This window comes from Rhinopithecus roxellana, chromosome 5 (genome assembly GCF_007565055.1).
Source record: "Rhinopithecus roxellana isolate Shanxi Qingling chromosome 5, ASM756505v1, whole genome shotgun sequence".
Classification (NCBI taxonomy): Eukaryota; Metazoa; Chordata; class Mammalia; order Primates; family Cercopithecidae; genus Rhinopithecus; species Rhinopithecus roxellana.
In genome coordinates, this window is record NC_044553.1 from 131170399 (window position 1) to 131198324 (window position 27926).

The 27926-nt window shown below is 41.2% G+C and overlaps 2 protein-coding genes across 5 annotated transcripts in view; both read left to right on the forward strand.

Moving 5' to 3' along the window:
* LOC104656358 (nucleophosmin-like) overlaps window positions 1–27926 on the forward strand; it is a 560652-nt gene that overhangs the window by 89573 nt on the left and 443153 nt on the right. The gene's annotated exons all lie outside the window — the stretch shown is intronic.
* The window catches only part of RBM25 (RNA binding motif protein 25), a 68881-nt gene that overhangs the window by 27788 nt on the left and 13167 nt on the right, over window positions 1–27926 (forward strand). The window contains exons 6-14 of the mRNA XM_030931546.1: window positions 3679–3839; window positions 13254–13439; window positions 15991–16044; window positions 16271–16354; window positions 19766–20052; window positions 22783–23005; window positions 23118–23207; window positions 25032–25105; window positions 26893–27043. Coding sequence (XP_030787406.1) covers window positions 3679–3839; window positions 13254–13439; window positions 15991–16044; window positions 16271–16354; window positions 19766–20052; window positions 22783–23005; window positions 23118–23207; window positions 25032–25105; window positions 26893–27043 — 1310 coding nt within the window. The remainder of the gene's footprint in view (window positions 1–3678; window positions 3840–13253; window positions 13440–15990; window positions 16045–16270; window positions 16355–19765; window positions 20053–22782; window positions 23006–23117; window positions 23208–25031; window positions 25106–26892; window positions 27044–27926) is intronic.

The window sequence follows — 27926 nt, forward strand, 5'->3', positions numbered from 1 at the left end:
AGTACTATAATTTGCCATTAATCTATCTATCCTCTGTGTTTTCTGTAAAGTGGTCAGTAGTTGTACTTGATGTGTGTTGTGTGGTGTTTTGGGTTTTTTTTTTTTGGATACGGAATTTTGCTCTTCTTGCCCAGGCTGGAGTGCAATGGTACGATCTCAGCTCACTGCAACTTCCACCTCCTGGTTTTAAGCGGTTCCCCTGCCTCAGCCTCCTGAGAAGTTGGGATTATAGGCATGTGCCACCATGCCCGGCTAATTTTTTATTTTTAGTAGAGATGGGGTGTCTCCTTATTGGTCAGGCTGGTCTCAAACTCCCAACCTCAGGTCATCTGCCTGCCTCGGCCTCCCAGAATGCTGAGATTATAGGCACGAGCCACCGCTCCCAGCTACTGTGTTATTTGAGACGCAGTCTCGCTCTGTTACCCAGGCTGGAGTGCAGTGGTGCGATCTTGGCTCACTACAACCTCCGCCTCCCGGGTTCAAGTGATTCTCCTGCCTCAGTCTCCCGAGTAGCTAGGATTACAAGCACGTGCCACCACACCCAGCTAATTTTTGTATTTTTAATAGAGACGGGGTTTTACCATGTTGGCTAGGATGGTCTCAATCTCCTGACCTCATGATCAGCCTGCCTTGGCCTCCCAAAGTGCTGGAATTACAGGCGTGAGCCACTGCGCGGGGCCTCATCAGTAGTATGTTTTGAAGAATTCTGTCATTCTTTCATTGAGGAACAAATCTTTTTCATATATTAGTAGAATGCTTCTCTGTGGAGAAAGTTGCCCCTGCATCTACTATTTGGTAACTTAGAGGCATTTTTGTTGTTCTTGAGATGGAGTTTTTTGCTCTTATTGCCCAGGCTGGAGTGCAATGGCACCATCTCAGCTCACTGCAACCTCCGCCTCCTGGGTTCAAGCGATTCTCTTGCCTCCGCCTCCTGAGTAGCCAGGATTACAGGTGCCCACCACCACTCCTGGTTAATTTTTTGGTTTTTTTAGTAGAGGCGGGATTTTGCCATGTTTGCCAGGGAAGTCTTGAACACGTGACTTCAGGTGATCCATCCACCTCAGTCTCCCAAAGTGCTGGGATTATAGGCTTGAGCCACCATGCCTGGCATAGAGGCATATTTAATACAGAAAAGGCAGGATAAATGCCCTGGCTTTCTTTCTTAAAACAATGAGTTGGTATCCTCAGCATTCTCTAGCAGTGACTGATTTTCTTTTTTCTTTTAAATTATTGTGAACTTACGAATTGAAGCATATTTAGTGTTACTGTATTTAATGTGGATTCTTCGTAGTTATTATCACCATTAAAACTTAACTTAAATTGTCTCTGCACTTTATACATCTCCAGTGGTTTTGACATGACCCTGAACGCCTTTGACAGCTGCTTTGTTATCTGGTATGACAATTTGTTCCAAGGTCATCTAGTATAATAGTTTTTTGGCCCCAGACTTAGAATCAGCCATTTCTCCAGGGGAAATTGTTTTGAAGATCACGATCTGGGCACGAGGTGCACTCATATTAACAGTGGTTTGGGATGGGCATGGTGGCTCACGCTTGTAATCCCAGCACTTTGGGAGACTGAGGCAGGCGGGTCAGGAGATCAAGACCATCCTGGCCAACATGGTGAAACCCCATCTCTACTAAAAATACAGAAATTAGCTGGGTGTGGTGGCGCTCGCTTGTAGTCTGAGCTACTCAGGAAGCTGAGGCAGGAGAATTGCTTCAACTCAGGAGGCAGTTTGCAGTGAGCTGACATCGCACCACTACACTCCAGCCTGGCGACAGAATGAGACTCCGTCTAAAAAAAATTAAAAAGCAGTGCTTTGGTGTTTGCTTTTAGGTTTTTCCAGTGCATACTAATTCAGATTAAGGACTAAAAGGTTTTTATTTAACCTGTTTGTCATATATCTGTATCTCCTTTTTCCCCACACTGAGTTGCCTGAGTTTCAAGGCCATTGGGGATGATAGAATATTAATTACTGAGTTGTTTTATCTCACATTGCACATAGAACAGTTTAACACTAACAACATTGACACTATCACCAGCAGTATGATCATTTTAAATTACTTTTCCTTTTTTTGAGACAGGATCTCTTTCTGTTGCCCAGGCTGGAGTGCAGTGGGGGCAATCTCAGCTTACTGCAACTTCTGCCTCCTGGGTTCAAGCAATTCTCCTGCCTCAACCTCCCTAGTAGCTGGGACTACAGGCATGTGCCACCACACCCAGCTAGTTTTTGTATTTTTAGTAGAGACAGGGTTTCACCATGTTGGCCAGGCTGGTTTAGAACTCTTGATCTCAGGTAATATGCCCGCCTCGGCCTCCCAGAGTGCTGGGATTACAGGTGTGAGCCACTGCGCCCGGCCTGAAGGTACTTTTTTGAGGGGCATATCTGTTTGTCTTTATGGTATAGCATGCTGAAAATGTTATAGTCAAATTTACTATTTTTTTTTTTTTTTTTTTTTTTTTTTTTTTGAGACGGAGTCTCGCTCTGTCGCCCAGGCTGGAGTCTGGAGTGCAGTGGCCGGATCTCAGCTCACTGCAAGCTCCGCCTCCCGGGTTCCCGCCATTCTCCTGCCTCAGCCTCCCGAGTAGCTGGGACTATAGGCGCCCGCCACCGCGCCCGGCTAGTTTTTTGTATTTTTTTAGTAGAGACGGGGTTTCACCGTATTAGCCAGGATGGTCTCGATCTCCTGACCTCGTGATCCGCCCGTCTCGGCCTCCCAAAGTGCTGGGATTACAGGCTTGAGCCAAAATTTACTATTTTAATATCAGTAGTTTTTTTCTGTTTCGTGTCATTATATACATGTTTAGATTTATTTGATTTTATTTTCAATTTGTTGGTTGCTCTTAGTTTAATTTTGTTTTAATATCTATCTGTTAAAGTCATCTTAATAGCGAGATTGACTAGTTATAAAAGGAAATAGATATAAGCAAAATGGAATGATAACTAGTATACAAGATCACTAATTCTGTAATTTAACATCTCAGAATTGAAAAGTGCATTTTTTTTTTTTAAGACGGAGTCTCGCTGTGTCACCCAGGCTGGAGTGCAGTGGCGCGATCTCGGCTCACTGCAAGCTCCGCCTCCCGGGTTCCCGCCATTCTCCCGCCTCAGCCTCCGAGTAGCTGGGACTACAGGCGCCCGCCACCGCGCCCGGCTAGTTTTTTGTATTTTTAGTAGAGACGGGGTTTCACCGTGTTAGCCAGGAGGGTCTCGATCTCCTGACCTCGTGATCCACCCGCCTCGGCCTCCCAAAGTGCTGGGATTACAGGCTTGAGCCACCGCGCCCGGCCGAAAAGTGCATTGTTTATGTTCCTATAGTCTGTTCTTATTTGTGGCTGTTTGGAAGTCTAGATAGGGTGAATTTATGAAATAATCGAGTCCTTTTAATCATGAGTTTCATTGACTCTGCTAAGTATTTTATCAGAGCTTCTAATGAGTATCAGTTTGTCTGATTTGAATTTTTCTTCCTCTCCTCTGTTTTTCCCTTTTTTCCCCCTTTGGTTGGTTGAGGGTACTAAAATGGTTATCAAAGGGAATTGGTGGACAGGGGTGGAATTATGAATTGAGTGGTCTTTGTATTAAAACATTTGGACTCTAGTAATTTGACTTTTCCATAATTTTTTTTCTTTTGTAAGTGGATTGATATTTGACTAATTGTTTTCATCCATTGCTAGCCTTTGGATTTTGTGAGTACAAGGAGCCAGAATCTACTCTGCGTGCACTCAGATTATTACATGACCTGCAAATTGGGGAGAAAAAGCTACTCGTTAAAGTTGATGCAAAGACAAAGGCGCAGCTGGATGAATGGAAAGCGAAGAAGAAAGCTTCTAATGGGGTATGTTTTCTGTCGGGGTATCTTTTCTAGGCCAGGCTTTGCTATTTCAGTGTAATGCTTCTCATTATAAATGAATCTAATATGGGGCTTCAAAAGATCATCATATATGTGCTTGTGGCTTAAATGTAGGAGGGTATTTGATAGTTTGTAGTTATTTTAAGTCTTATCTACCCATAGTGGGTGGATGACTGTTGGTTTGCTTGTTCCAGGTTGGGATGAAAGTAGTAAGGGAGGCTGGACAAGGTTAACTTGCCAGAGAAAACACTGGTACAGACTATTCCAAACAGAGCTAATTCATTAAGGCAGCTTTGTAAGTAAGTACAAAATATATTTCAACCTACACAATTTTTCTTAGTTTCCCTCTCTTTTAGAAGTATACCAACTCTAAAATGAATGAAACTCTGATTACTTGCCTTAGCTTGGGGGATTTATTCAAGCTATACTAAGTGAAGCTAAAATAAAGGACATGGTTGTATATTGTATTGTAATGTATACATTTTTACTCCCTCGACAAAGTGAAACATAGCTAAAACTTGAGTATATATTTCCTTCATTTCTTTTCTTAGTTCGTTTTTGGCATCTCATGCTGAACAAATGCAAAATAGATTTATTATTGCCTTCTTCCAACACAAACAAAACCAGAAGTGTCTTTCACTGTTATCAAATTTTTATTATCTTTCAAAATAGAAATTGCTTTCTGGGCCTGGCGCGGTGGCTCATGCCTGTAGTCCCAGCATTTTGGGAGGCCGAGACCAGGGGATCACGAGATCAGGAGATCGAGACCATCCTGGCTAACATCGTGAAACCCGGTCTCTACTAAAAATAGAAAAAATTAGCCGGGCATGGTGGCAGGCACCTGTAGTCCCAGCTACTTGGGAGGCTGAGGCAGGAGAATGGCGTGAACCCGGGAGGCGGAGCTCGCAGTGAGCCAAGATCACGCACTGCACTCCAGCCTGGGTCACTGCACTCCAGCCTGGGCGACAGAGCGAGACTCCATCTCAAAAAAAAAAAAAGAAATCGCTTTCTGCTGGATGTGGTGGCTCATGCCTGTAATCTCAGCACTTTGGGAGGCAGAGGCAGGCAGATCCACCTGAGGTCAGGAGTTCGAGACCAGCCTGGTGAACATGGCAAAACCCTGTCTCTACTAAAAATACAAAAAATTAGCCTAGCATTGTGGCAGTTGCCTGTAATCGCAGCAACCCAGAGGCTGAGGCAGGAGAATCACTTGAACTGGAGAGGTGGAGGTTGCAGTGAGTTGAGATCGAGCCATTGTACTCCAGCCTGGGCAACTAGAGCGAAACTCTATCTCCCTGCTGCCAAAAAAGAAAAAAGAAATACCTTTTATGTCACCTCCAAGTTCTTTGTTAAAAAAAAACAAAACAAAACACCAAACCCAAAAAGCTCACAAAATGAAGCAAAGTATAAATAAGCAATTAAATGCCACTGTAATCTCATCATCATAAGTAACACTAGACAGTTTGGATGTATGTTCTTCCGGACATTTTTCTGTGTATGAATGTAGTTTTTTTTTCTTTTTTTTTTTTGACACAGAGTGTCTGTCATTCAGGCTAGAGTGCAGTGGTGTGATCTTGGCTCACTGCAACCTCTGCCTCCCGTGTTCAGGTGATTCTCCTGCCTCAGCCTCCTGAGTAGCTGGGATTACAGGCATCCGCCACCACGTTCAGCAAATTTTTGTATTTTTAGTAGAGATGGGGTTTCACCATGTTGGCCAGACTAGTCTGGAACTCCTGACTTAACGTAATCTGCTCTCCTTGGTCTCCCAAAGTGCTGGGATTACAGGTGTGAGCCACCATGCCTGGCGAAATGTAGGTTTTTGGTTGTTTTTTGGTGGGTTTTTTTTTTTGAGATGGAGTCTTACTCTTTTGCCCAGGCTGGAGTGCAGTGGCACGACCTCAGCTCACTGCAACCTCCACCTCCCAGATTCAAGCGATTCTCCCTCCTCAGCCTCCCAAGTAGCTGGGATTACAGGCGCCCGCCACCAAGTTCAGCTACTTTTTCTATTTTCACTATGTAGGTGAGGCTGGTCTTGAAACTTAGGTGATCCGCCTGCCTCGGCCTCTCAAAGTGCTGGGATTACTTACGAGCCACTCAGCCCGGCCAGCATTGCCTGTATTTCTAAAACATAAGTATAATTTTATCACACTCTTGCTTATTATGTGAGACCCATCCTTGATGATTTTAGATTTCCTACAGAAAAAAGACCCCCCCTCACCTTTTTTTTTTTTCTGACTCCGTCTTGCTCTGCCGCCCAGGCTGGAGTGCAGTGGTAAAATCTTGGCTCGCTGTAACCTCCACCTCCTGGGTTCAAGTGATTCTCCTGCTTTGGCCTACCGAGTAGCTGAGTTTATAGGCACCCGCCACCATCCCTGGCTCATTTTTATATTTTTAGTAGAGGTGGGATTTCTCCATGTTTTCCAGGCTGTTCTTGAACTCCTGACCTCAGGTGATCCACCCGCCTTGGCCTACCAAAGTGCTGGGATTACAGGCGTGAGCCATGGTGCCCGGCCATAAAGCCCATGTTTTTAGGATGACATTCAAGGCTCGCTCCAGTCCACCTTTTTTTTTTTTTTTGAGGCGGAGTCTCGCTCTGTCGCCCGACTGGAGTGCAGTGGCCAGATCTCAGCTCACTGCAAGCTCCGCCTCCCGGGTTCACGCCATTCTCCTGCCTCAGCCTCCAAGTAGCTGGGACTACAGGCACCGCCACCTCGGCCGGCTAGTTTTTTGTATTTTTAGTAGAGACGGAGTTTCACCGTGTTAGCCAGGATGGTCTCGATCTCCTGACCTTGTGATCCGCCCGCCTGGGCCTCCAAAGTGCTAGGATTACAGGCGTGAGCCACCGCGCCCAGCTTCCAGTCCACCTTTCTAACTTCCTTCTTTCCTTCTCTGCACATACTACTGCATGTACCTCCACAATCTTCCTTTTTGCTTTGCTGGCATCTCATGTCTTTGTTCCCTATCCAAGCTCCCTGTTGAAATTCTATCCATACTTATAATTAACATGTCCCTTGATTCATATAGACTTTATCAGCCTACCCTCAGTTTCTCTCAGAGTTAAGTCCTCTGTTCCCGTATAAAGCAGATCTTTGTAGCTGTTTTAGTAGATACTGTTTATATGTCTCTCTCTTTCACAGCCCTTTGTTACCCATCTCATTCCCATATCCTCTTTCAACCCCCATCTCTGATTACAAATAGAAAGGGTGATAAGTTTGTGGGCTGTGTCTCCTTAATCTTGTACCTCCACAGCACCTAGGACAGTGTCTTGCCTAAAGCAAGGACGGAATTAACATTTGTTTACAGTTGCTTATCTGTCAGTCTTACTATCCTTACCCTGCTTCATAAGGAAATTATATTTATATTTTATTTCAAATCAGTAATACTGCCTGTCACATCACTAAAACCTCAAAAAACCAGAAATGTTCGAAATAAGGATTTTCAGGTTTGCCTTGTTGTGATGACTGTATACTAACTAGTTAAAGGTATGGAATCAGTATCTTCAAAGTGTTCTGATTTGCTAGGACTCACTGTTTTCTTGTGTTTAATCTTCAGTTTGTGAGGTCATTTAATTTGTAGCATTTGGAAATGTTATACTGAAAAACTCTGAAAATGAAATAAATCACTATACCATGTATTTTTATAAATAAGGAAAGGTGACTTGGTATTTCTTGCTTGCTTGTTTGCTTTTTTTGGGGTGGGGACAGAGTGTTGCTCTGTCACCCAAGCTCGAGTGTGGGGTGGTGTGATCTCTGCTCACTGCAACCTCCTATTCCCAGGCTCCAGTGATCCTTCTGCCTCAGCTGGGACTACAGGTATGCACCACCATACCTGCCTAAGTTTTATATTTTTTGTTGAGATGAGGTTTCACTGTGTTGTCCAGGCTGGCCTTGGACTCCTTGTCTTAAGTGATCCACCTACCTCAGCCTTCCAAAGTGCTAGGATTACAGGTAGGAGCCACTGTGCCCAAGAAATGTTGATTTCTTGTATAATCAACATTAGCCAGAGTAACCACACTTCAGATCTGTTTGTTGGTTTTCAGGAAAAGCAATATGTGTCTGGATGTGGTGCCTCACACCTGTAATCCCAGCACTTTGGGAGTCTGAGGTCGGAGGATCACCTGAGGTCAGGAGTTTGAAACCAGCCTGGCCAACATGGTGAAACCCTGTCTTTACTGAGAAAGAAATACAAAAATTAGCTGGGTGTGGTGGCAAACACCTGTAATCCCAGCTACTTGGGAGGCTGAGGCAGGAAAATCACTTAAACCTGGGAGGTAGAGGTTGCAGTTAGCCGTGATTGTGCCACTGCAGTCCAACCTGGGTGACAGAGTCATGAAAAAGCTAAGTTACATGCAATAAAATCACACAGAAAAATTATTTTTAATAAAATGAAATTAAAACAATTGACAAACATCGGTTATATGATTTATTGTTCCAACTGTGTATTTGTATTTCTGAGTGCCCTTTGGCTTCTTGCCCAGTGGTACTTGAAGTCATAGGATAAACATGGCATATTTTCCTAGTGTTAATTTTACTCAACAATATAGGTTAAAAAAGCATTCTATCTGATGTAAAAAAATTTTATTTCAAATAACATAAGCAAATATTACTATATAGTGGAGTAGATTAGAGATTTGCCATGATTTTTTTTTTTAAGGGTGGTTTTGGGTGGAGGGAGGTAGGAAAGCCGGAGAGGGAGAGATTGGAGGGAGGGAGTGGGGGAGGGGGGAAGATGGTGGGTGCGAGATGGGTGACCACTGCCGCCATGATTTTTCAGCATAAAAATATGACATGGTGATTGTTTTTTATTCTTGGTCGTTGATTAGTTGGAGAAATTTTAAAAGGCTGTTAAGTAGAGGATAGGAGAACGAGACATTGAGAACCCTTTGTGTTGCTTTATTAGGCATTTTCCTCTGAGGCGGAAGAGAAAACAATTAGTTCCGTATTTCTCATTAATTAAAAAGGAAACATGAGTTTGTCTAGGAGAGCAATAAATTTTTCATGATCCAGAATTTTCTTTCTTTTTTTTGTGAGATGGGGTCTCGCAGTGTTGTCCAGGCTGGTGTCTACCTCCTGGGCTCAAGCAATTCTCCTGCTTCGGCCTTCCGAGGTACTGGGTTTACAGGCATGAGCCACTGTGCCCAGCCGGATTCAGAATTTTAAGAAGAATTTTGGACATGTGTAAGGTATCTTGTCAAACAACTTGACTGAACAGTTTAATGTAGATTTTGCAGAATTTACAGGAGTAAATTTTTTTCTTTCATTTCTTACTGACCTTTAGTAGTAAAAGTATTCTGTGTGAGGTGGCCATGCTAATTTAGTTCACGTCCTATTGCTTTCTGGCTGTCCAGCAAAAATAGTATAGGAGTCAGTATATCTGCTTGTATGTCACAAGTCACAGTTATTAACCATATATTCAAGAATGAACACTGACAAGTGCTGGAAACACAGTTACTCTCTGGAAAGAACCTGTTAATAGAGGACAGCTGCTGCAGGTGAACATCTTTGTCTGGAAATTAGCCTAGTTGAGTCTACATTTTCTCAAAAGAAAGAACTTTGCATTTCCTTAAGTTTTTTAAAAGGTTTGTACTTTGGATTCTAGAACTCATTGTCAAAGAATGAGCCCAGCAGAGCTGTTTAACTTCACAGCCACTAGCTTTACTATTGAAATTTTAGTTTCTCTGAAAAGAACCAACTAGGTGGGCCATGTAAACATTACAGATAATCTGTCAGCTTCCTATATGGCTGAATCCTTGACCTTTTGTTTCCCAGTATTACTGAATATGCTTTCTGGTTTCTCCCGCTTCACCCTCCAAAGTCTCACTCTTGTCACCCAGGCTGGAGTGCAACCTCAGCCTCCTGGATTCAGGCAATTCTCCTGCCTCAACCTCTTGAGTAGCTGGGAGTACAGGCACCCGCCACCACTCCCGGCTAATTTTTTGCATTTTTAGTAGAGATGAGTTTCTCCATGTTGGCTAGGCTAGTCTTGAACTCCTGACCTCAGGTGGTCCACCCACCTAGGCCTCCCAAAGTGTTGTGATTACAGGTGTGAGCCACCGTGCCCAGCCATCTGGTTTCTGAAGTATAAGAAACTGGAAATCAGAAAATTGTATATGGTTGATATTCCAGAGATAGAGCTTTAGATGAAACTTGCCAGTCTGTGGAGTATCTTTCTAACCTGATCATCTACCATAATCAGTTCTTTTTTTTTTTTTTTTTTTGAGGCGGAGTCTCGCTCTGTCTCCCGGACTGGAGTGCAGTGGCCGGATCTCAGCTCACTGCAAGCTCCGCCTCCCGGGTTTGCGCCATTCTCCCGCCTCAGCCTCCCGAGTAGCTGGGACTACAGGCGCCCGCCACCTCGCCCGGCTAGTTTTTGTATTTTTAGTAGAGACGGGGTTTCACCGTGTTAGCCGGGATGGTCTCGATCTCCTGACCTCGTGATCCGCCTGTCTCGGCCTCCCAAAGTGCTGGGATTACAGGCTTGAGCCACCGCGCCCGGCCAGTTCTTTTTTTTTTAATATTAGCAATCAGTTAAGATTTTTGGGTTAATAAACTTTTCTTCTAAAAATGTGAATTAGTTAATTCCAAATGCTTTTATCTCTAATTCAGGTAAAATAGCCATATTGATACCTAAATGTTGGTTTACAGTGGAAACAATACTCAGTTTAGGGTTTATACGGATTTATTTTATTTTATTTTTTTTTTTTTTTTGAGAAGGAGTCTCGCTGTGTCGCCCAGGCTGGAGTGCAGTGGCGCGATCTTGGCTCACTGCAGTTTCTGCCTCCTGGGTTCAAGTGATTCTCCTGCCTCAGCCTCCCAAGTAGCTGGGACCATGCCTGGCTATTTTTTTGTGTTTTTAGTAGAGACGGGGTTTCACTGTGTTAGCCAGGATGGTCTCCATCTCCTGACCTTGTGAGCCACTGCACCTGGCTGGGAATTTTTGTGTTTTTTTAGTAGAGACGGAGTTTCACAATGTTGGTCAGGCTGGTCTCAAACTCCTGACCTTGTGATCCGCCCACCTCAGCCTCCCAAAATGCTGGGATTACAGGAGCAAGTTTTTTTCTTTTGTGCGGCAGGGAGACACAGTCTTGCTGTGTCTCCCAGGCTGGAATGGAGCGGCGTGATCTCGGCTCACTGCAGTCTCCACCTCCTGGGTTCAAGCAATTCTCCTGCCTCAGCCTCCCGAATAGCTGAGATTACAGGCATGTGTCACTATGCCCAGCTAATTTTTTGTAACTTTGGTAGAGATGGGGTTTCACCATGCTGGCCAGGCGGGTCTTGAACTCTTGACCTCGTGATCCGCCTGCCTTGGCCTCCCAAAGTGCTGGGATTGCAGGCGTGAGCCACCGTGCCCTGCCAAGTGGTTAGTTTTATAATAACATGTAATGCCTTATATTTAAGTTGTCTGTGTCATAACCCATCTGTTACTCTGTATTAGTATAGCTTGAGGAGAAGAGCGCGTTTTTCAATTTGAATTTTACTCCGTCTAAGTGCAGCATGTTTCTCACGGTACGCTCTTAAGAATTTGTTGCTGGGTGCGGTGGCTCACGCCTGTAATCCCAGCACTTTCAGAGGCCGAGGCGGGCAGAACACGATGTCAGGAGATTGAGACCATCCTAACACAGTGAAACCCGTCTCTACTAAAAATACAAAAAAATTAGCCAGGCGTGGTGGCGGGCGCCTGTAGTCCCAGCTACTCCGGAGGCTGAGGCAGGAGAATGGCGTGAAACCAGGAGGCGGAGCTTGCAGTGAGGTGAGATGGTGCCACTGCACTCCAGCCTGGGCAACAGAGCAAGAAAAAAAAAAAGAATTGAGCAAATTAATTTAAGAAATAAAATGTTGGCCGGGCGAGGTGGCTCAAGCCTGTAATCCCAGCACTTTGGGAGGCTGAGACGGGCGGATCACGAGGTCAGGAGATGGAGACCATCCTGGCTAACCCGGTGAAACCCCATCTCTACTAAAAAATACAAAAAAAACTAGCCAGGCGAGGTGGCGGGCGCCTGTAGTCCCAGCTACACTGGAGGCTGAGGCAGAAGACTGGTGTAAACCCGGTAGGCAGAGCTTGCAGTGAGCTGAGATCTGGCCACTGCAACTCCAGCCTGAGCGACAGAGCGGGACTCTGTCTCAAAAAAAAAAGAAATAAAATGTTTGTTGAATATATACCCATTGGAGACAGCTTTCAGAATGCTGGTGGTCAACTTATAAAGTTAGTGCTAAGTTACATTGTTAAGGAGCCACAAGGCATGAAACTCACCTTGAATAGAGTTGCAGGAATTATGACCAAGACCCAGGCATGTATGCACATGAGCATGGTTCTTGTATGTATCTGAAAATGTGCACAGTATATGTTTACCAAGTAAGTCTTTAAAAACTTTGGGGCACGCACCACTATTGTAGCACATTAGAAGCCAACAATTTCCCCCACAGAGAGGGAATAATCTAGACTTCTTAGAAAATTATTATTATTATTGAGATGGAGTTTCGCTCTTTTACCCAGGCTGGATTGCAGTGGCGCAATCTCTGCTCACTGCAACTACTGCCTTCCGGTTTTAAGCAATTCTCCTCCCTCAGCTTCCTGAGTAGCTGGGATTATAGGCATGCACCACCGCACTCAGCTAATTTTTGTATTTTTAGTAGAGATGGGGTTTCAGCATGTTGGCCAGGCTGGTCTTGATTGAACTCCTGACCTCATGATCCAGCCCCCCCTCAGCCTCCCATAGTGCTGGGATTACAGGAGTGAGCCACCACGCCTGGCCAGAAAATTACTGATAAAGACCTATAAATAGTTACCTTGATTCCTTGTTAGTGTTGTAAGTGTATGGTTTCTATAAGTGGTATTCTTGCATTGTAGGAACTCATAGAAAGCAAATCATTTCAGTCCCTAAACTCCTGATTCTGGCATTTTGGTGTATTTAGCAATCTGATGTTTTTGTTTATTTAATCTACATACAATTTTGTTTATTCTGTGCGGTAGCTTTCACAATTAACTTAAAATCGTATTTTGCCTTTACTGCATAACTGAATTTTCAGCCATTTAGTATCTGTTTAAAAGAATGAACTATTACGTACAGTTGTTACTATTTGTGTACCTGTTGAGCAAAACAGTCTGAAAACTTGTGAATGGTTTGCAGATGTGTTATATAGTATGCTAGTCCTGAAATTTAGGGGCCAGAATTTTTTAGCTATTAAGAAAAAGAAAATGAAAATGAACTAGTATCTCAGGAATAGTGAAATTAAAAAAAAATGAAGCTTTTATGATGTTAAGAACAAAACCAACTCTGTGTTTACTAGGACTACAGAGATGTTTTTGAGAAAACATGTATGTTTATTAACTGTTGTCGTAGAGTGATTTTGATTTTCTTGCTTGATTTTTCTTTCCCCTGAATTTGCTGTTTTCTTTAAGAATGCAAGGCCAGAAACTGTCACTAATGACGATGAAGAAGCCTTGGATGAAGAAACAAAGAGGAGAGATCAGATGATTAAAGGAGCTATTGAAGTTTTAATTCGTGAATACTCCAGTGAGCTAAATGCCCCCTCACAGGAATCTGATTCTCACCCCAGGAAGAAGAAGAAGGAAAAGAAGGAGGACGTATGTGTTCTGACAACAACATATAATTTCTACCATTTGTTTTTTATGATATCACTCTTATGCTTTGATTACATGTCAGTTTTCTTTTTTCTTTCTTTTCTTTTTTTGAGATGGCGGCTTACTTTGTCTCCCAGACTGGAATGCAGTGGCGCAATCTCAGCTCACTATAACTTCCGCCTCTCGGGTTCTGTGGGGCATTGTATGTAATCTAGAGAAGTTTTAAAGTATATGGGAGAATGCGCATGGGTTATATGCCGTATATCCCTCAAGGGATCCACTTGCCTCATTCTCCCAAAGTGCTGGGATACAGGCGTGAGCCACCACTCCCAGCCTTAAAATTTTTTTTTAATTATTTTAAAAAATATATTAAAAATACATTTTAAACTTTTTTACAGAGACAGGGTTTCATTATGTTTTCTAGACTGGTCTCCAACTCCTGGGTTCAGGTTATCCTCCTGTCTCAGCTTCCTAAAGTGTCAGGATTACAGTCGTGAGCCACTGCGCCTGACTCTTATTTTACTTTGTTTGCCTATGGTTGTTCTGTCTCTGTTCTAAGCAAGAAACCAGATCTGATTCACTGAAGATTTCCACCCACTCTTAATTTTTAGCTGCCTTTCTTTATAAACTGTGTTGCATTCCCCTCCCTGAACAATAGTGGTATTGAAGAATCAAACTGGAGGATTCTGAAAGAGCAGTACAACTTGAAACATTCCTCCTCAGTGAATTGATTGCTACCTCTTTATCGCCCTAAGCGAATTGAACAGTGGGCAGTCCAGGTTGAAGAAAAAGTTTAGTTTTCTTATACTTATTTCCTTTGGATAAACTTAGATAAATTATAGGAAATGGTCTTTTAAAAATAATGGAAGAAACTAGGAGTGGTGGATGATACATGTAGTCCCAGCAGCTGGGGAGGCTGAGGGGAGGTTTACTTGAGCCCATGAGCTTGAGTCTAGCCTGGGCCACAGAGCGAGACCCTGTCTGTAAAGTAAGAAAAAAAAATCCCACAAGTATTGGAAGTATTTTGTTTTATTTATTTATGTTTTTGAGACAGTATCTTGCTTTGTCACCCAAACTGGAGGATGGTGGCGCAGTTACGGCTCACTGCAGCCTTGAATACCTGTCCTAAAGTGATCCTCCTGTGTTAGCCTCCTGAGAAGCTGAGACTATAGGCATGTGCCACCATACCCAGCTAATTTTTGTGTTTTTTGTAGAGATGGGGTTTCACCATGTTGCCCAAGCTGGTGTTGAACTCCTGAGCTTAAATGATCTGCCTGCCTCAGCCTTCCAAAGTGCTGGGACTACAAGCGTGACCCACTCATAGCCAGTGTTTTATATGCATCCATTATATAATAAAAAAAAATACTACGTGGTGTATATATTATGATTAGTTATGAATGGATGGTTACATTTTATATTATTTTAAATTTGAATGCCTTTTTAGGCCATCTTCAGTTTTCTTTGTGGCCAGATACTTTTTTTTTTTTTTTTTTTTTTTTTTTTGAGACGGAGTCTCGCTCTGTTGCCTGGCCTGGAGTGCAGTGGCCAGATCTCAGCTCACTGCAAGCTCCGCCTCCCGGGTTTATGCCATTCTCCTGCCTCAGCCACCCGAGTAGCTGGGACTACAGGCGCCCGCCACCTCGCCCGGCTAGTTTTTTGTATTTTTTAGTAGAGACGGGGTTTCACCATGTTAGCCAGGATGGTCTCGATCTCCTGACCTCGTGATCCACCCGTCTCGGCCTCCCAAAGTGCTGGGATTACAGGCTTGAGCCACCGCGCCCGGCCCCAGATACATTTTTATTATTTGGTATGTATTTCCTCATTTGGCCATAAAACTTCTTTTTTGGTTTTTTTTCCCCCCCACTGAAATGGAGTCTCACTCAGTTGCCCAGGCTGGAGTGCAGTGGCTGCAATCTTGGCTCACTGCAAGCTCTGCCTCCTGGGTTCAAGCAATTCTCCTGCCTCAGCCACCATGCCTGGCTGCTTTTCTGTATTTTTAATAGAGATGGGGTTTCACTGTGTTAGCCAGGATGGTCTCGATCTCCAGACCTCGTGATCCGCGTGAGCCACCGTGCCCGACCCATAACTTTTCTAATGAGGTGTATTCTATTAGGAATGGTAATTGGTAGGGTCAGTAAGGTACAGAGTAATTGAGGCCTGTAGAATTCATTCTTTTTCTTTCTTCATTAGTGGGAAAGGAAAAAAATAACATATTTGTTTGATATGGATTGGGAGGAGATAATAAAATCTTCCTCTGTGGCAGGAGTTATGGGTAAATATTGTTGGTATGATTAGAAAGCCCTGCTACTATGAGATCACCTTCTATATTTCCATTTCTTGGGGGTGTTCGAGTATCCAGAGAGGAGGTGGTGTGTGATCAGTTATTGTGAAGAGAGTGAAATCACTTTCATTCCCGAGTAATTTGAAATCAAGAAATTGTCACAAAAGCGTACTGTATTGTTCATGTCATAAATGTATAGGGCATTGCTTTGCAGAGTAGTATGAGCTCTGTTTTTCTCTTTTAAAAAAGATTCTTGGTGGATTTTTTTCGCAGATTTTCCGCAGATTTCCAGTGGCCCCACTGATCCCTTATCCACTCATCACTAAGGTTCGTTTAAATTGTAGGCTTTGACAATACTGTGTTTACTGCTGATTGTTGATTTATCATTCTTGTCTTTGTGATTTTTCACTATTTAACTTTAGATTGTTAGATTTGTTATTGTGGATGTTCTATTTACTTATTTACTCTTTGAGACAGAATATCTAACCTTTAACTGTTTATATTGAAGTAGGTTGTTCTTTATTCATTTGCTCCTTTGCTCGTTTTCTTTTAGGAGGATATAAATGCTATAGAAATGGAAGAAGACAAAAGAGACCTGATATCTCGAGAGATCAGCAAATTCAGAGACACACATAAGGTAGTATTCTTGTCTTTTCACTTGATACCAATCTAGACTTTTTACAGAATCCAAAGCAAAGAGACAAAAAAACAACCTTAAATTAGAATATAATTTTAAATGCTTTTTATAGGTTTAATTGATATTTAGATAGAAAAAAGAAACAGAAGACCAATACCATATTAAAGTGGTCCTTGACATATTGTGCTTAGTTTTTTCAGTTACTGACTATTCTGCAGTCATCTCACTTTAATATGAATAGAAGCTAATTTTATTTTTAGATTTCAACATAAACATCAAGGTCAGACTTAAATTAGATTCAGGGGGCAGCAGGATAACATACACTGTAGTGTATTTCTGGGGGCAGTTATTTAACTTGATCTTAGGATTACCTTTTCTTTAGAGAGCTGAGATTAAAATTTACATTTTATATTTGTATAGATTTAAGTTGAGTGGGGGAGATTTTAAAAAGTAGGTCAGTGGTTACCAGACTTACCAAATTTTAGATGCATGGAAGAACTGTAAATTCCCATAAAGCTAATCTATTCATTGACCCCCACCATTATGATAGAGATCATATGGTGACTAATGCAAGATGAAACTCTCAGCTTGGAAAGTAACAAGGAATAGGATGTAAGTATGAGCTTCTGTTTTTTATTATATTTATGGATGCCCCCTCAGAAAAATATGCAAAGGGGTAACTGGCTTGGAAATGGGTATTTATGCATAGTAAATCCCACTCACGAGTTTTGCCTATTTGAAGCTTCTCTCAATGACAGTGCATCTGTGAATGTTCGCTGGTGTTGAAAATGATGCTTTTGGACGGTGCAATGCAAACACTGCATGACATGTATTTTGATGGTAGAGATAATAAGGTGTTGCTGGTTCTTACTGATAGACTGAGAGATCTTTAACTCAGTGAAATGTTAAATGTTCATTTTCTCTTTTATTCTTACTTTTTCCCATTGCTTTCAAAATCTGTAGTTCACAAATAATGCCAATGAATCAGTGCTGCTGAACACTTACTATCCAGATGCCCAGCCCTCGCTCATATACACGGTGCTTTTTCAAGAATTAAATGTGTCTGAGAGCACAAACATAATTCTCCCAAAATTAATTTTGAGAGTTGAAAAGGTGGTCTATGGGAAATCATTTTAGATGAATAATTTTGGTTAGGTATAATACTCAAATTCAGGACCGAGTAAGCTTAAAAATGGTATATGGTTGTGTGTGTGGTTTACCCCCTTTTTGTTTTTATTTATTTGTTAAACCCTGTCATGTTATTGGTAAATTATGAGGAAATCATGTTTTAAGAAAAATTAGAAAACATATTTGCTTTAAAGTTTGGGGACCTGCCAGGCATTGTACTGCCTTAGTGTTATTTCACCGGAGGGATGTTTTGAATTTTCAGAATGTCTTTTCAAAATACAAAGAGACCAAAATGAAAAACCAAAACAGTTTTTTTTATTGGGTGGTTTGGCTAAAAGGGTTGTTTGAAACTCTAGTAACAAAAAATGAGCTCAGTGAACCTTTGCATGTTTTGGTATGAGTTTATTAAATAACCACAGACTGTCAGGGTATCAGCGTGGCAGGGGGCGTCCATTTACAGCACGGATGAGTCTGAAGAGAGAATGAGGTAAGATTTATGATTTTTTAAAAATCTGTCCTTTCCTCTTCATTACTTTCTTACGTAATTTTAGACTCGCCTCATTTCCCTTCTCCAATCTTTATTTAAAAAAATACATGTATATGTTTACATGTATACATATATTTATATACATGTATATATATCTCTCATATATAAACTTTAGGAAACAGTATGGACTAGATTCACTCACTTTTTCATTTACTTAGAATCAAACTTTTGAAATGAGTTCTGAAACAAATGGTTATTTATATTACTGAATATAAAGAGCACAGTGAAATAAGCAAGAATTAAAAATTGAGGAATTCTACAAGAAAATTAGTATTGGAACAGCTAAAATATTCTGTAAGTATCTATTTCAGAAATAAACAAATTTCTTTATAAGTGTATGCCATTGAGGTAAGTTTTATATAGTCTAGCCTCATTTTACAATATAAATTTTTATATTCATTAGAACTGTTTCAGAAATGAGATTTTTCCCCCTTTAATAGCTGTCAGTTTCTGTCCTCTTTCTGTCATCTCATTTCATCCCTTTGTAATTTCAATGTATTCAGTTTTGGCTTTGCCTGCATTCTACTTCAATACAGACTGGCACAGCAACTGAATATGTTGCTCATACGTTAGCTTTTCTTTCATAACCTGCTATCAGTTCTCTGATCCATGAGGAAGAGAAAGAGAGTATCTGACAGGTAAGATTGCTTTTTAAAGTTGTTTTAAATGCATTACATGACTGAGAAAAGAAAAATGCACATTTTATTGTTGCAGTTTAAAATTTCATTTCGGTGAAACAAAAGGGATAAATGTGTTTTGTTTTGTATTGTTTTACCTGTTTGGGATATTTTTTTCTGAGTTTGTGTAGAAACCATGTGGTACACTGGTAATCTTTTCAGGGTACAAACTTGGTCTGACTTTGTTATTTGGTTTATTTGTGAACCATGTACTTGCTCTTCCTCCCAGAAACATAGCTTGTAGGCAAGGTTAATCCAGTGTTGGCGATCCATGTCCTAGCACAGCATCTGTAAGTTAATGCACAATCGTTCCTTCCAAGGATGAATTTATCATTGTAAATATATTTTCATTGTCTTACAGGCATAATGGGCATAAGTGTATTGCTTTTAAATATTTTAAATGAAACTATTACAGTTACATATATTTTGCTTGAAGTGAGTGATTTTCAAACTTTTTGTATTTGGTGGGCTGTCCATCTTGTAATGGTGGGAGTAAATGTTTCCATAGATAATAAGGCAGTTCTTGGCTGAGTTCAGCTTGTGTTTCTTTTGGAGGGTGGGCAAATCAGAGGGCAGAGATTATTTAGTTGCATTATAGGTATTCTTCTGTACCACTTGCCCTTTGAAACCCTCAACTTGAGGTAATGCACAGTCTGGGGTTTTAATTAGTATTAATCATCTTGTGGATTTACAGAAATCCATAATGGACAGAGTTGAGTTTTAACCAGTGATAGTATTTATAGAAAATATTTCGAACCACCACATTCTTCATGTTCATTTTAGTTAGTACATAGTCATTGAGTGGCCAGCCACACCTGACACAATCTCCCAGCATCCAAGATTGGAGATTCCTGGTCTGTGTAGAGTATATGGTTTTGCACGAAATCTTTCTAGTCTTGTGATTGCTTCAGTTTAATTTGTCACATAAAACCACAAGTATTTAATATTAGTGTATCAGTGGTTTGGTGTTTTTGTTCCCAATATTGGGCATTGCGCCGGGAAAAATCTGAATACTGGAGCTACAGAGTTAACTCTAAAAGTGCTTTTATTGGTTTCTAGAAACTGGAAGAAGAGAAAGGCAAAAAGGAAAAAGAAAGACAGGAAATTGAGAAAGAACGGAGAGAAAGAGAGAGGGAGCGTGAAAGGGAACGAGAAAGGCGAGAACGGGAACGAGAAAGGGAAAGAGAACGTGAACGAGAAAAGGAGAAAGAACGGGAGCGGGAACGAGAACGGGATAGGGACCGTGACCGGACGAAAGAGAGAGACCGAGATCGGGATCGAGAGAGAGATCGTGACCGGGATAGAGAAAGGAGCTCAGATCGTAATAAGGATCGGAGTCGATCAAGGTAAGTCTTTACAGAAGTTACTGTTTCCTGATAGCTTTTACAGAACTACCGGGTAGTCCTCCAGAGTACCATTTGCATTCATGGAGTGAGAGGATTTTTTGTGTGTGTGAGACGTTCTCACTCTGTCACTCAGGCTGGACTGCAGTGGCTGAGCGTGGCTCACTGCAATCTCTGCCTCCTGGGTTCAAGTGATTCTCATTCCTTAGCCTCCCAAGTAGCTGGGATTACAGGTTCATACCACCATTTTTTGTATTTTTGGTAGAGATGGGGTTTTACCATGTTAATCAGCCTGGTTTTGAACTCTGGCCACAAGTGATCCACCTGCCTCAGCCTCCCAAAGTGCTGGGACTAGAGGCGTGAGTCACTGCGCCCGGCCTGATAATTTTTTTTAGAGACAACATGGTCTTTGTCTGTCTCTCTCTCTTTGTCTCTCATGCTCTCTCACACACACACACACACACACACACACACACACACACACTCACTCACTATGGGTGAAAGTAATAATTTTCAACTCTGGTTAATTTCTGTCTGAAGCCACTTTTTATAGAAACACAGTGGCCACTCAGTATTCTGGGCAGACATGACTCCCTGCTGTCTCCCTGGGTCCGTGGGCATTTTTTAAGTTGTTCTTTTCGTTGAAGTTCTGTATATTGAGACATCAACTGTAACACCACATCTTTTTAGCTCCTAGCATTTTTATTTGGCTTTTTAGCCCACTGCACTGCCACAGCTTAATCTTTCTATCTATAAATTTACTATCTACCTCTACCTCTGGCTCCTAGTAATTTTACTCTTTGGACGGTTTTATTTTTTATTTAAAATTTTTAAATTATATTGATTTTTTTTTTTTTTTTTTTTTTTTTTTTTTTTTTTTGAGGCATGGTCTTGCTCTGTCACCCAAGTTGGAGTGCAGTGGTGCAGTCTTGGCTCATTGCAACCTTTGCCTCCCAGGCTTAAGCAATTCTCCTGCTTCAGCCTCCCGAGTAGCTGGGACTATAGGCACACACCACTGTCCTGGACTAATTTTTGAGGTTTTTTTGGTAGAGACCAGGTTTTACTATGTTGCCCAGCTGGTCTCGAACTCCTGAGCTCAGGTAATCTGCCCGCCTCAGCCTCCCAAAGTGCTGGGATTACAGGTGTGAGCCACCACGCCCAGCCTTATATTGAATTATTTTGATGAGTCATCTCATTGTTGAGCAATGAGGTATAGCAAACATGAACAAAGGAAGAGGAGAAAGCAAGGAAGAGAGAAAAAACTCCTTTTTCTTCAAGCTAGTTTTAAAATATACATTACTGTGTTGCAGTTTCTTATTTGATTCTGGCTGGAGGGAGTTCCACTTTAGGTCATTTCACCTAATTGCTAGAACTGGAACTGGAAGCCCAGAGCGCTCAACCTTTAGTAGGCATTAAAATTATTTCATTCTGTCCATCCCTGATACAGTCATTGAGAGGTTGATATGTATAAAATCCATCTCTCGGGCCGGGCTCGGTGGCTCAAGCCTGTAATCCCAGCACTTTGGGAGGCCGAGACGGGTGGATCACGAGGTCAGGAGATCGAGACCATCCTGGCTAACATGGTGAAACCCCGTCTCTACTAAAAAAAATACAAAAAACCTAGCCGGGCGAGGTGGCGGGTGCCTATAGTCCCAGCTACTCGGGAGGCTGAGGCAGGAGAATGGCGTCAACCCAGGAGGCGGAGCTTGCAGTGAGCTGAGATCTGGCCACTGCACTCCAGCCTGGGCAACTGAGTGAGACTCTGTCTCAAAAAAACAAAACAAAACAAAACAAAATAAAATAAAATCCATCTCTCATATTTATGGCATAAGTGTATCCATGAAGAGTATATTTCACATATACATATTAAATACACATACATACAGTTATTTGATTAGATCCTTGGCACCATACTATATATAATCTGCAATTTGGTTTTACTACTTTTTTTTTTTTTGGAGACAGGCGTGCTCCATCACCTTGACTGGAGTGCGGGGATACAATCATAGGTCACCGTAAACTCGAAGTCCTGGGCTCATAGGATCTTCCCACATCAGCCTCTAGAGTAGCCAGGACTACAGGCACGTGCCACCATGCCTCTTGGCCTCAAGCAAGCCTCCTGCCTCAGCTTCTTAAAATGCTGGGATTAGATTTTATCACTCTAATTAAATATTTGAGGACTTTCAGTGCTGATACTTACAAAAGTTCTAACTTAATCCATGCAACATGTCAAAATTCTGTTTTCCACGTTTGCCAGCACTTACTCCTTGATTACTAGTAAGCTAAACTATCTCTCTTTTTTTTTTTTAACAAAAGATTATTTTACTGTCTCTTAACATATTCATTAGTCCTTCATATTTCTTTTGGGAATTAACAGTTTTCCTTTTTTCTGTTTTATACCATCAGGGGATTAACTATTATTCCAGTATATGATAGGCATTAACTAATCATTCATTTTAATGATTTGTAACTATTTTATATTTAGATTGTATTTGTTTTCTGACATACCAGTAAGCATTAACATCGATATTAGAATGCATTTTAGGATTTGGGACTGCAATTTATGTCTTTCTCATGAGTGTAGAAGAGGTTATATAGTTCTATGGAAATCAAGTGCTAGATTCTGGCCTGTGAGATTTTATATTATTTCATAATGTATGTTGTCCTCCTTTACTTTGGTCTTGAAAACAGAAAGTAGACTGACAGGTTTGTAAAATATTTTGTTTACATTAGAGAAAAAAGCAGAGATCGTGAAAGGGAACGAGAGCGGGAAAGAGAGAGAGAGAGAGAACGAGAGCGAGAACGAGAACGGGAGCGAGAGAGAGAGCGAGAGAGGGAACGGGAGCGAGAAAGAGAAAAAGACAAAAAACGGGACCGAGAAGAAGATGAAGAAGATGCATATGAACGAAGAAAACTTGAAAGAAAACTCCGAGAGAAAGAAGCTGCTTATCAAGAAGTAAGTTGAACAAATGCTTTTATTCTTATCTTGGTATCCCTTAATAGGTTAACCAAAATTTATAGAACGCTATGTATAAACTTTTAAAGCTTTCAAAATTTAATTTTTTTAGCGCCTTAAGAATTGGGAAATCAGAGAACGAAAGAAAACCCGAGAATATGAGAAAGAAGCTGAAAGAGAAGAAGAAAGAAGAAGAGAAATGGTAAGATTCTAGGCTAAAGTAAGTGATTTTTCAGGTATAAAGTCAGATTATATCTTTACTGCTGACTACAAGTAACTTAATAATTGAAATGCACATGCTTCTCTGTTCATGGATAATTTAATTTTTATGTATTTTGAGCATTTTGAGCCAATTTAAGTACACCAAAATCTTTTTTCCTCTTTTCAAATTTTTGCTGCATCCAAAGTTATCTTTCTGTATACCATCAAAGTAAATTTGTCATATAGTAATATTTAAGTCAAAAAGTTACTTATTTTTAAGAATCTGCATATTTTTAAAATTGTTGAACTGTTCTTATTAGATGTAATAGAAATTCCGTAAGTTAAGAGTAAGAGATTCATTTTATCTCACGGATTGTTTGCTATCAGTTTAGAGTTAGGTAGGCATTAACCTTTAAATTGATTGATGAACATGATTTAAATTTCTGCATTTCTTTTTTTTTTTTTTTTTTTTTTTTTTTTTTTTTTTTTTGAGACGGAGTCTCGCTCTGTCGCCCAGGCTGGAGTGCAGTGGCCAGATCTCAGCTCACTGCAAGCTCCGCCTCCCGGGTTCACGCCATTCTCCTGCCTCAGCCTCCCGGATAGCTGGGACTACAGGCGCCCGCCAGGTCGCCCGGCTAGTTTTTTGTATTTTTAGTAGAGACGGGGTTTCACCATGTTAGCCAGGATGGTCTTGATCTCCTGACCTCGTGATCCGCCCGTCTCGGCCTCCCAAAGTGCTGGGATTACAGGCTTGAGCCACCGCGCCCGGCCTTAAATTTCTGCATTTCTTAAAAAGTATTTCTTATAGTATCATCTACTTGAAAAATGGAGTTAAAAAACATATACATACATACATGTAAACATATATACATATATATGTATATACCTTTTTTTTTTTTTTTTTTTGAGACAGAGTGTTGCTCTGCCACCCCCGCAGCGGGTGCAATCTTGGCTCACTGCAACCTCCTCCTCCCAGGTTCAAGTGATAAGCGATTCTCCTGCCTTAGCCTCCCGAGTAGCTGGGATTATAGGCGTGTGCCACCACACCCAGCTAATTTTTGTATTTTTAGTAGAGACGGGGTTTCACCATGTTGGCCAGGATGGTCTCAAACTCCTGACCTCAAATGATCTGCCTGCCTTGGCCTCCCGAAGTGCTGGGATTACAGGCGTGAGCCGTATTTTTCATTTAATAAGATAATCTCCAGTTTTGTTGGTGTGCTTAGGTATTGTATTTTGAAGATTATATTCAAAGAGCATATTTATTGTAGCGTAGTATATGTATGTGGTTTGCATTTTACAGATACGTCCTCATTCAGACTTTTCTTAGAGGTAAAAAATTTAAAATGTCTAATGTGACTTATAATTAATATATGAAGTATGTGAAAAATAAAATTTAAGGGGATAAGAAAAATCTTTTTTTTACACCAAACTATTTTATCTCATTTTACAGTAAAAACATTTTATGTACAACTGTAGAGAGAGAGCTGTGCAGATAGCTCCAACTTAAATTAGAAAATATTTTCTCTATAGAAAATAGTAAAAATACCATTTCCCAGTCTAGCCCAACAAGTTTATTTAAACCAAATAGCTGGATACATTATACATTTATAAATATGGTTTAAATTCTGGAATCCAGGAGAGACTGTAGTTTCATTTATTGAAACGGCCACGTTTTTCCTAAAATTATGTGAAGAGAAATTCCTATAAATCTTCCCCTTACTCTTGGTTGATGTCTGAGTCCGAAAAATCTGTTTACACGAAAAAGGGAAGGGTAATCTTTATTACTTGTATGTTATTTTTATACATTGTCCTTATTTCCTCAAAGGCCAAAGAAGCTAAACGACTAAAAGAATTCTTAGAAGACTATGATGATGATAGAGATGACCCCAAATATTACAGGTAAAGAAGGCTTGTTCTGTGGACTCATACTTGGTTTTTTATTAGCTGTATTTTCCCATACTCACAGTTGATGATGCAGGTTCACTAAGTGGAATAAGAAAACAAGAAACTTTGCCGGGCACGGTGGCTCAAGCCTGTAATCCCAGCACTTTGGGAGGCCAAGACGGGCGGATCACGAGGTCAGGAGATCGAGACCATCCTGGCTAACACGGTGAAACCCCGTCTCTACTAAAAAAATACAAAAAACTAGCCAGGCGACCTGGCGGGCGCCTGTAGTCCCAGCTACTCGGGAGGCTGAGGCAGGAGAATGGCGTAAACCCAGGAGGCGGAGCTTGCAGTGAACTGAGGTCTGGCCACCGCACTCCAGCCTGGGCGGCAGAGCGAGACTCCGTCTCAAAAAAAAAAGAAAAAGAAAACAAGAAACTTTCACATTCCGTGTAATAATTACTTCTATAGCGAATACACTGTTTTCTTCAGAGAAAAGAGCTATCAGAAAAGTATCAACGTTTCTATGCATCTTTTGTGCAGTGGGGGAGCCCATGATAGTATTATATCAAATAATACTATTTTTATCTTTGTGTGTTGTAAGTGGGTCTGATTTTTTAAATTTTTTCTTGATGTTTTTTAGAGACAGGGTCTTACCTTGGCTGGAATGCAGTGGCATGATCATAGTTCATTGTAACCTTGAACTCTTGGGCTCAAGCAATCCTCCCTTCACAGTCTCTTGAGTAGGTTGGACTATAGGTGTGGACTACCACACCTGTCTGCTAGGTCCAATTTTTATAGCAAGTTACAACTAATCTCTGTAACTATCTGGGTTTGTCTAGAAATTTTGGTCTCCTAGCAATCTGAGCTCCTGTCTCTCACCCTATCTCCAAATTGATACATTATTGTGAAGTAAGAGTTGTGACAACTGCCTTCTCTCATTCTTTGTTCCCATGGCATTTTCAAACTACTCTCATTCTAATATTTACGACTTTATGGCAAAATTGCTTGTTTTGCTCTTCCTTCCATCCAAACTGTAAGTTCCCTGGGGATATAGACAGTGTCTTGATACTGTTTTATCTATAGTTCTGTTTTATCTATAGTATTTTATCTAATTTGTCTGACATGATACAATCATAATGAAGATACTTAATATAGTTTAATACAATATAGCCAAAATAATTAAAGCATTGTAATTAGTTGCTTAAATTTAAAGAGTGCCAGGGATTTGGCTTTGTAGAAAATGCCATGAAATCAGTAAAATCATTGAAGGCTAGAAGCATAAAGTGGCAATGTATAACGTCAACATTCTGAGAAGTAATGAACTGCTAGATAGGAGAGAACCTCTGCTTTCTGTTGATTCTGCACTACTTTCTGAGATATTTTTTACGAGTGAATAAATTGGGGTTACAGAACTCTCAGTGCTACTAATGCTACTTTATGTATTTTTTTAGGTTGGTATCTAGGGAAACGAAAATTATTTGTTGGGTATTCCTTGTGAAATAGGCACAAAATGTGAGCTCTCTTTCTGAAAGCGACTATTTTACTTCTTTAAACATTTATTAGAATTACTTTAAGGATGAAGGGAACATAGTGGTAAATGACAAGATAATGCTTATTTGTTATACATTTATAGGTAGAGAACACACTCTGGTGTGTTCTGTAGATACAGAACATTAAGACATTCTTTAACCTCTTAGCATGCAGGTTGTAGTATTGAAAAGAGGTGCTGCTGGAGATGTCATGTGTACTGCTCAATGATCTGAGTATTAAATGAAGCCTTTTATCATTCACTTTTACAGAGGAAGTGCTCTTCAGAAAAGGTTGCGTGATAGAGAAAAGGAAATGGAAGCAGATGAACGAGATAGGAAGAGAGAGAAGGAGGAGCTTGAGGAAATCAGGCAGCGCCTTCTGGCAGAAGGGCATCCAGATCCAGATGCAGAGCTCCAGAGGGTAAGATACTATACCATCCACATGATTTTGTTTTAAGGTTATCATATCATATTAAAGCCAACTATGATGCAGTTTAATTTATAGTTAAGGGAAATGCATTTTATGCTCCATGTAATGTGCTATTTTGTGGAACGTTATTAGTACTTTTTCTTTAATTACACAAGTTGTCAGTATTAGTTGATTTACAACTTCATTCTAAACATCCTGCGGATGTCTTATTCATTTGTTTTCTTTGTATGTCTTTTTTTTTTTTTTTAATTAGATGGAGTCTGGCTCTGTCTTCCCCAGGCAGGAGTGCAGTGGTGCGATCTCAGCTCACTGCAACCTCTGCTTCCTAGGTTCAAGTTATCCTCCTGGCTCAGCTACCCAAGTAGTTGGGATTACAGGTGCCCGCCACCATGCCCAGCTAATTTTTGTATTGTTAGTTGGAGACAGGGTTTCACCATGTTGGCCAGGCTGGTCTACCTCAAGTGGTCACTGGCTTCAGCCTCCCAAAGTACTGGGATTACAGGCATGAGCCACTGCGCCTGGCCATTCTATTGTATATCTTTTTTTTTTTTTTTTTTTCTTGAGACGGAGTCTAGCTCTGTCGCCCAGGCTGGAGTGCAGTGGCTGGATCTCAGCTCACTGCAAGCTCCACCTCCCCGGCTTATGCCATTCTCCTGCCTCAGCCTCCCGAGTAGCTGGGACTACAGGCGCCCGCCACCTCGCCCAGCTAGGTTTTTTGTATTTTTTTAGTAGAGACGGGGTTTCACCGTGTTATCCAGGATGGTCTCGATCTCCTGACCTCGTGATCTGCCCGTCTCAGCCTCCCCAAGTGCTGGGATTACGGGCTTGAGCCACTGCGCCTGGCGTATCATATGTCTTCTAATGCCAGTTTGCT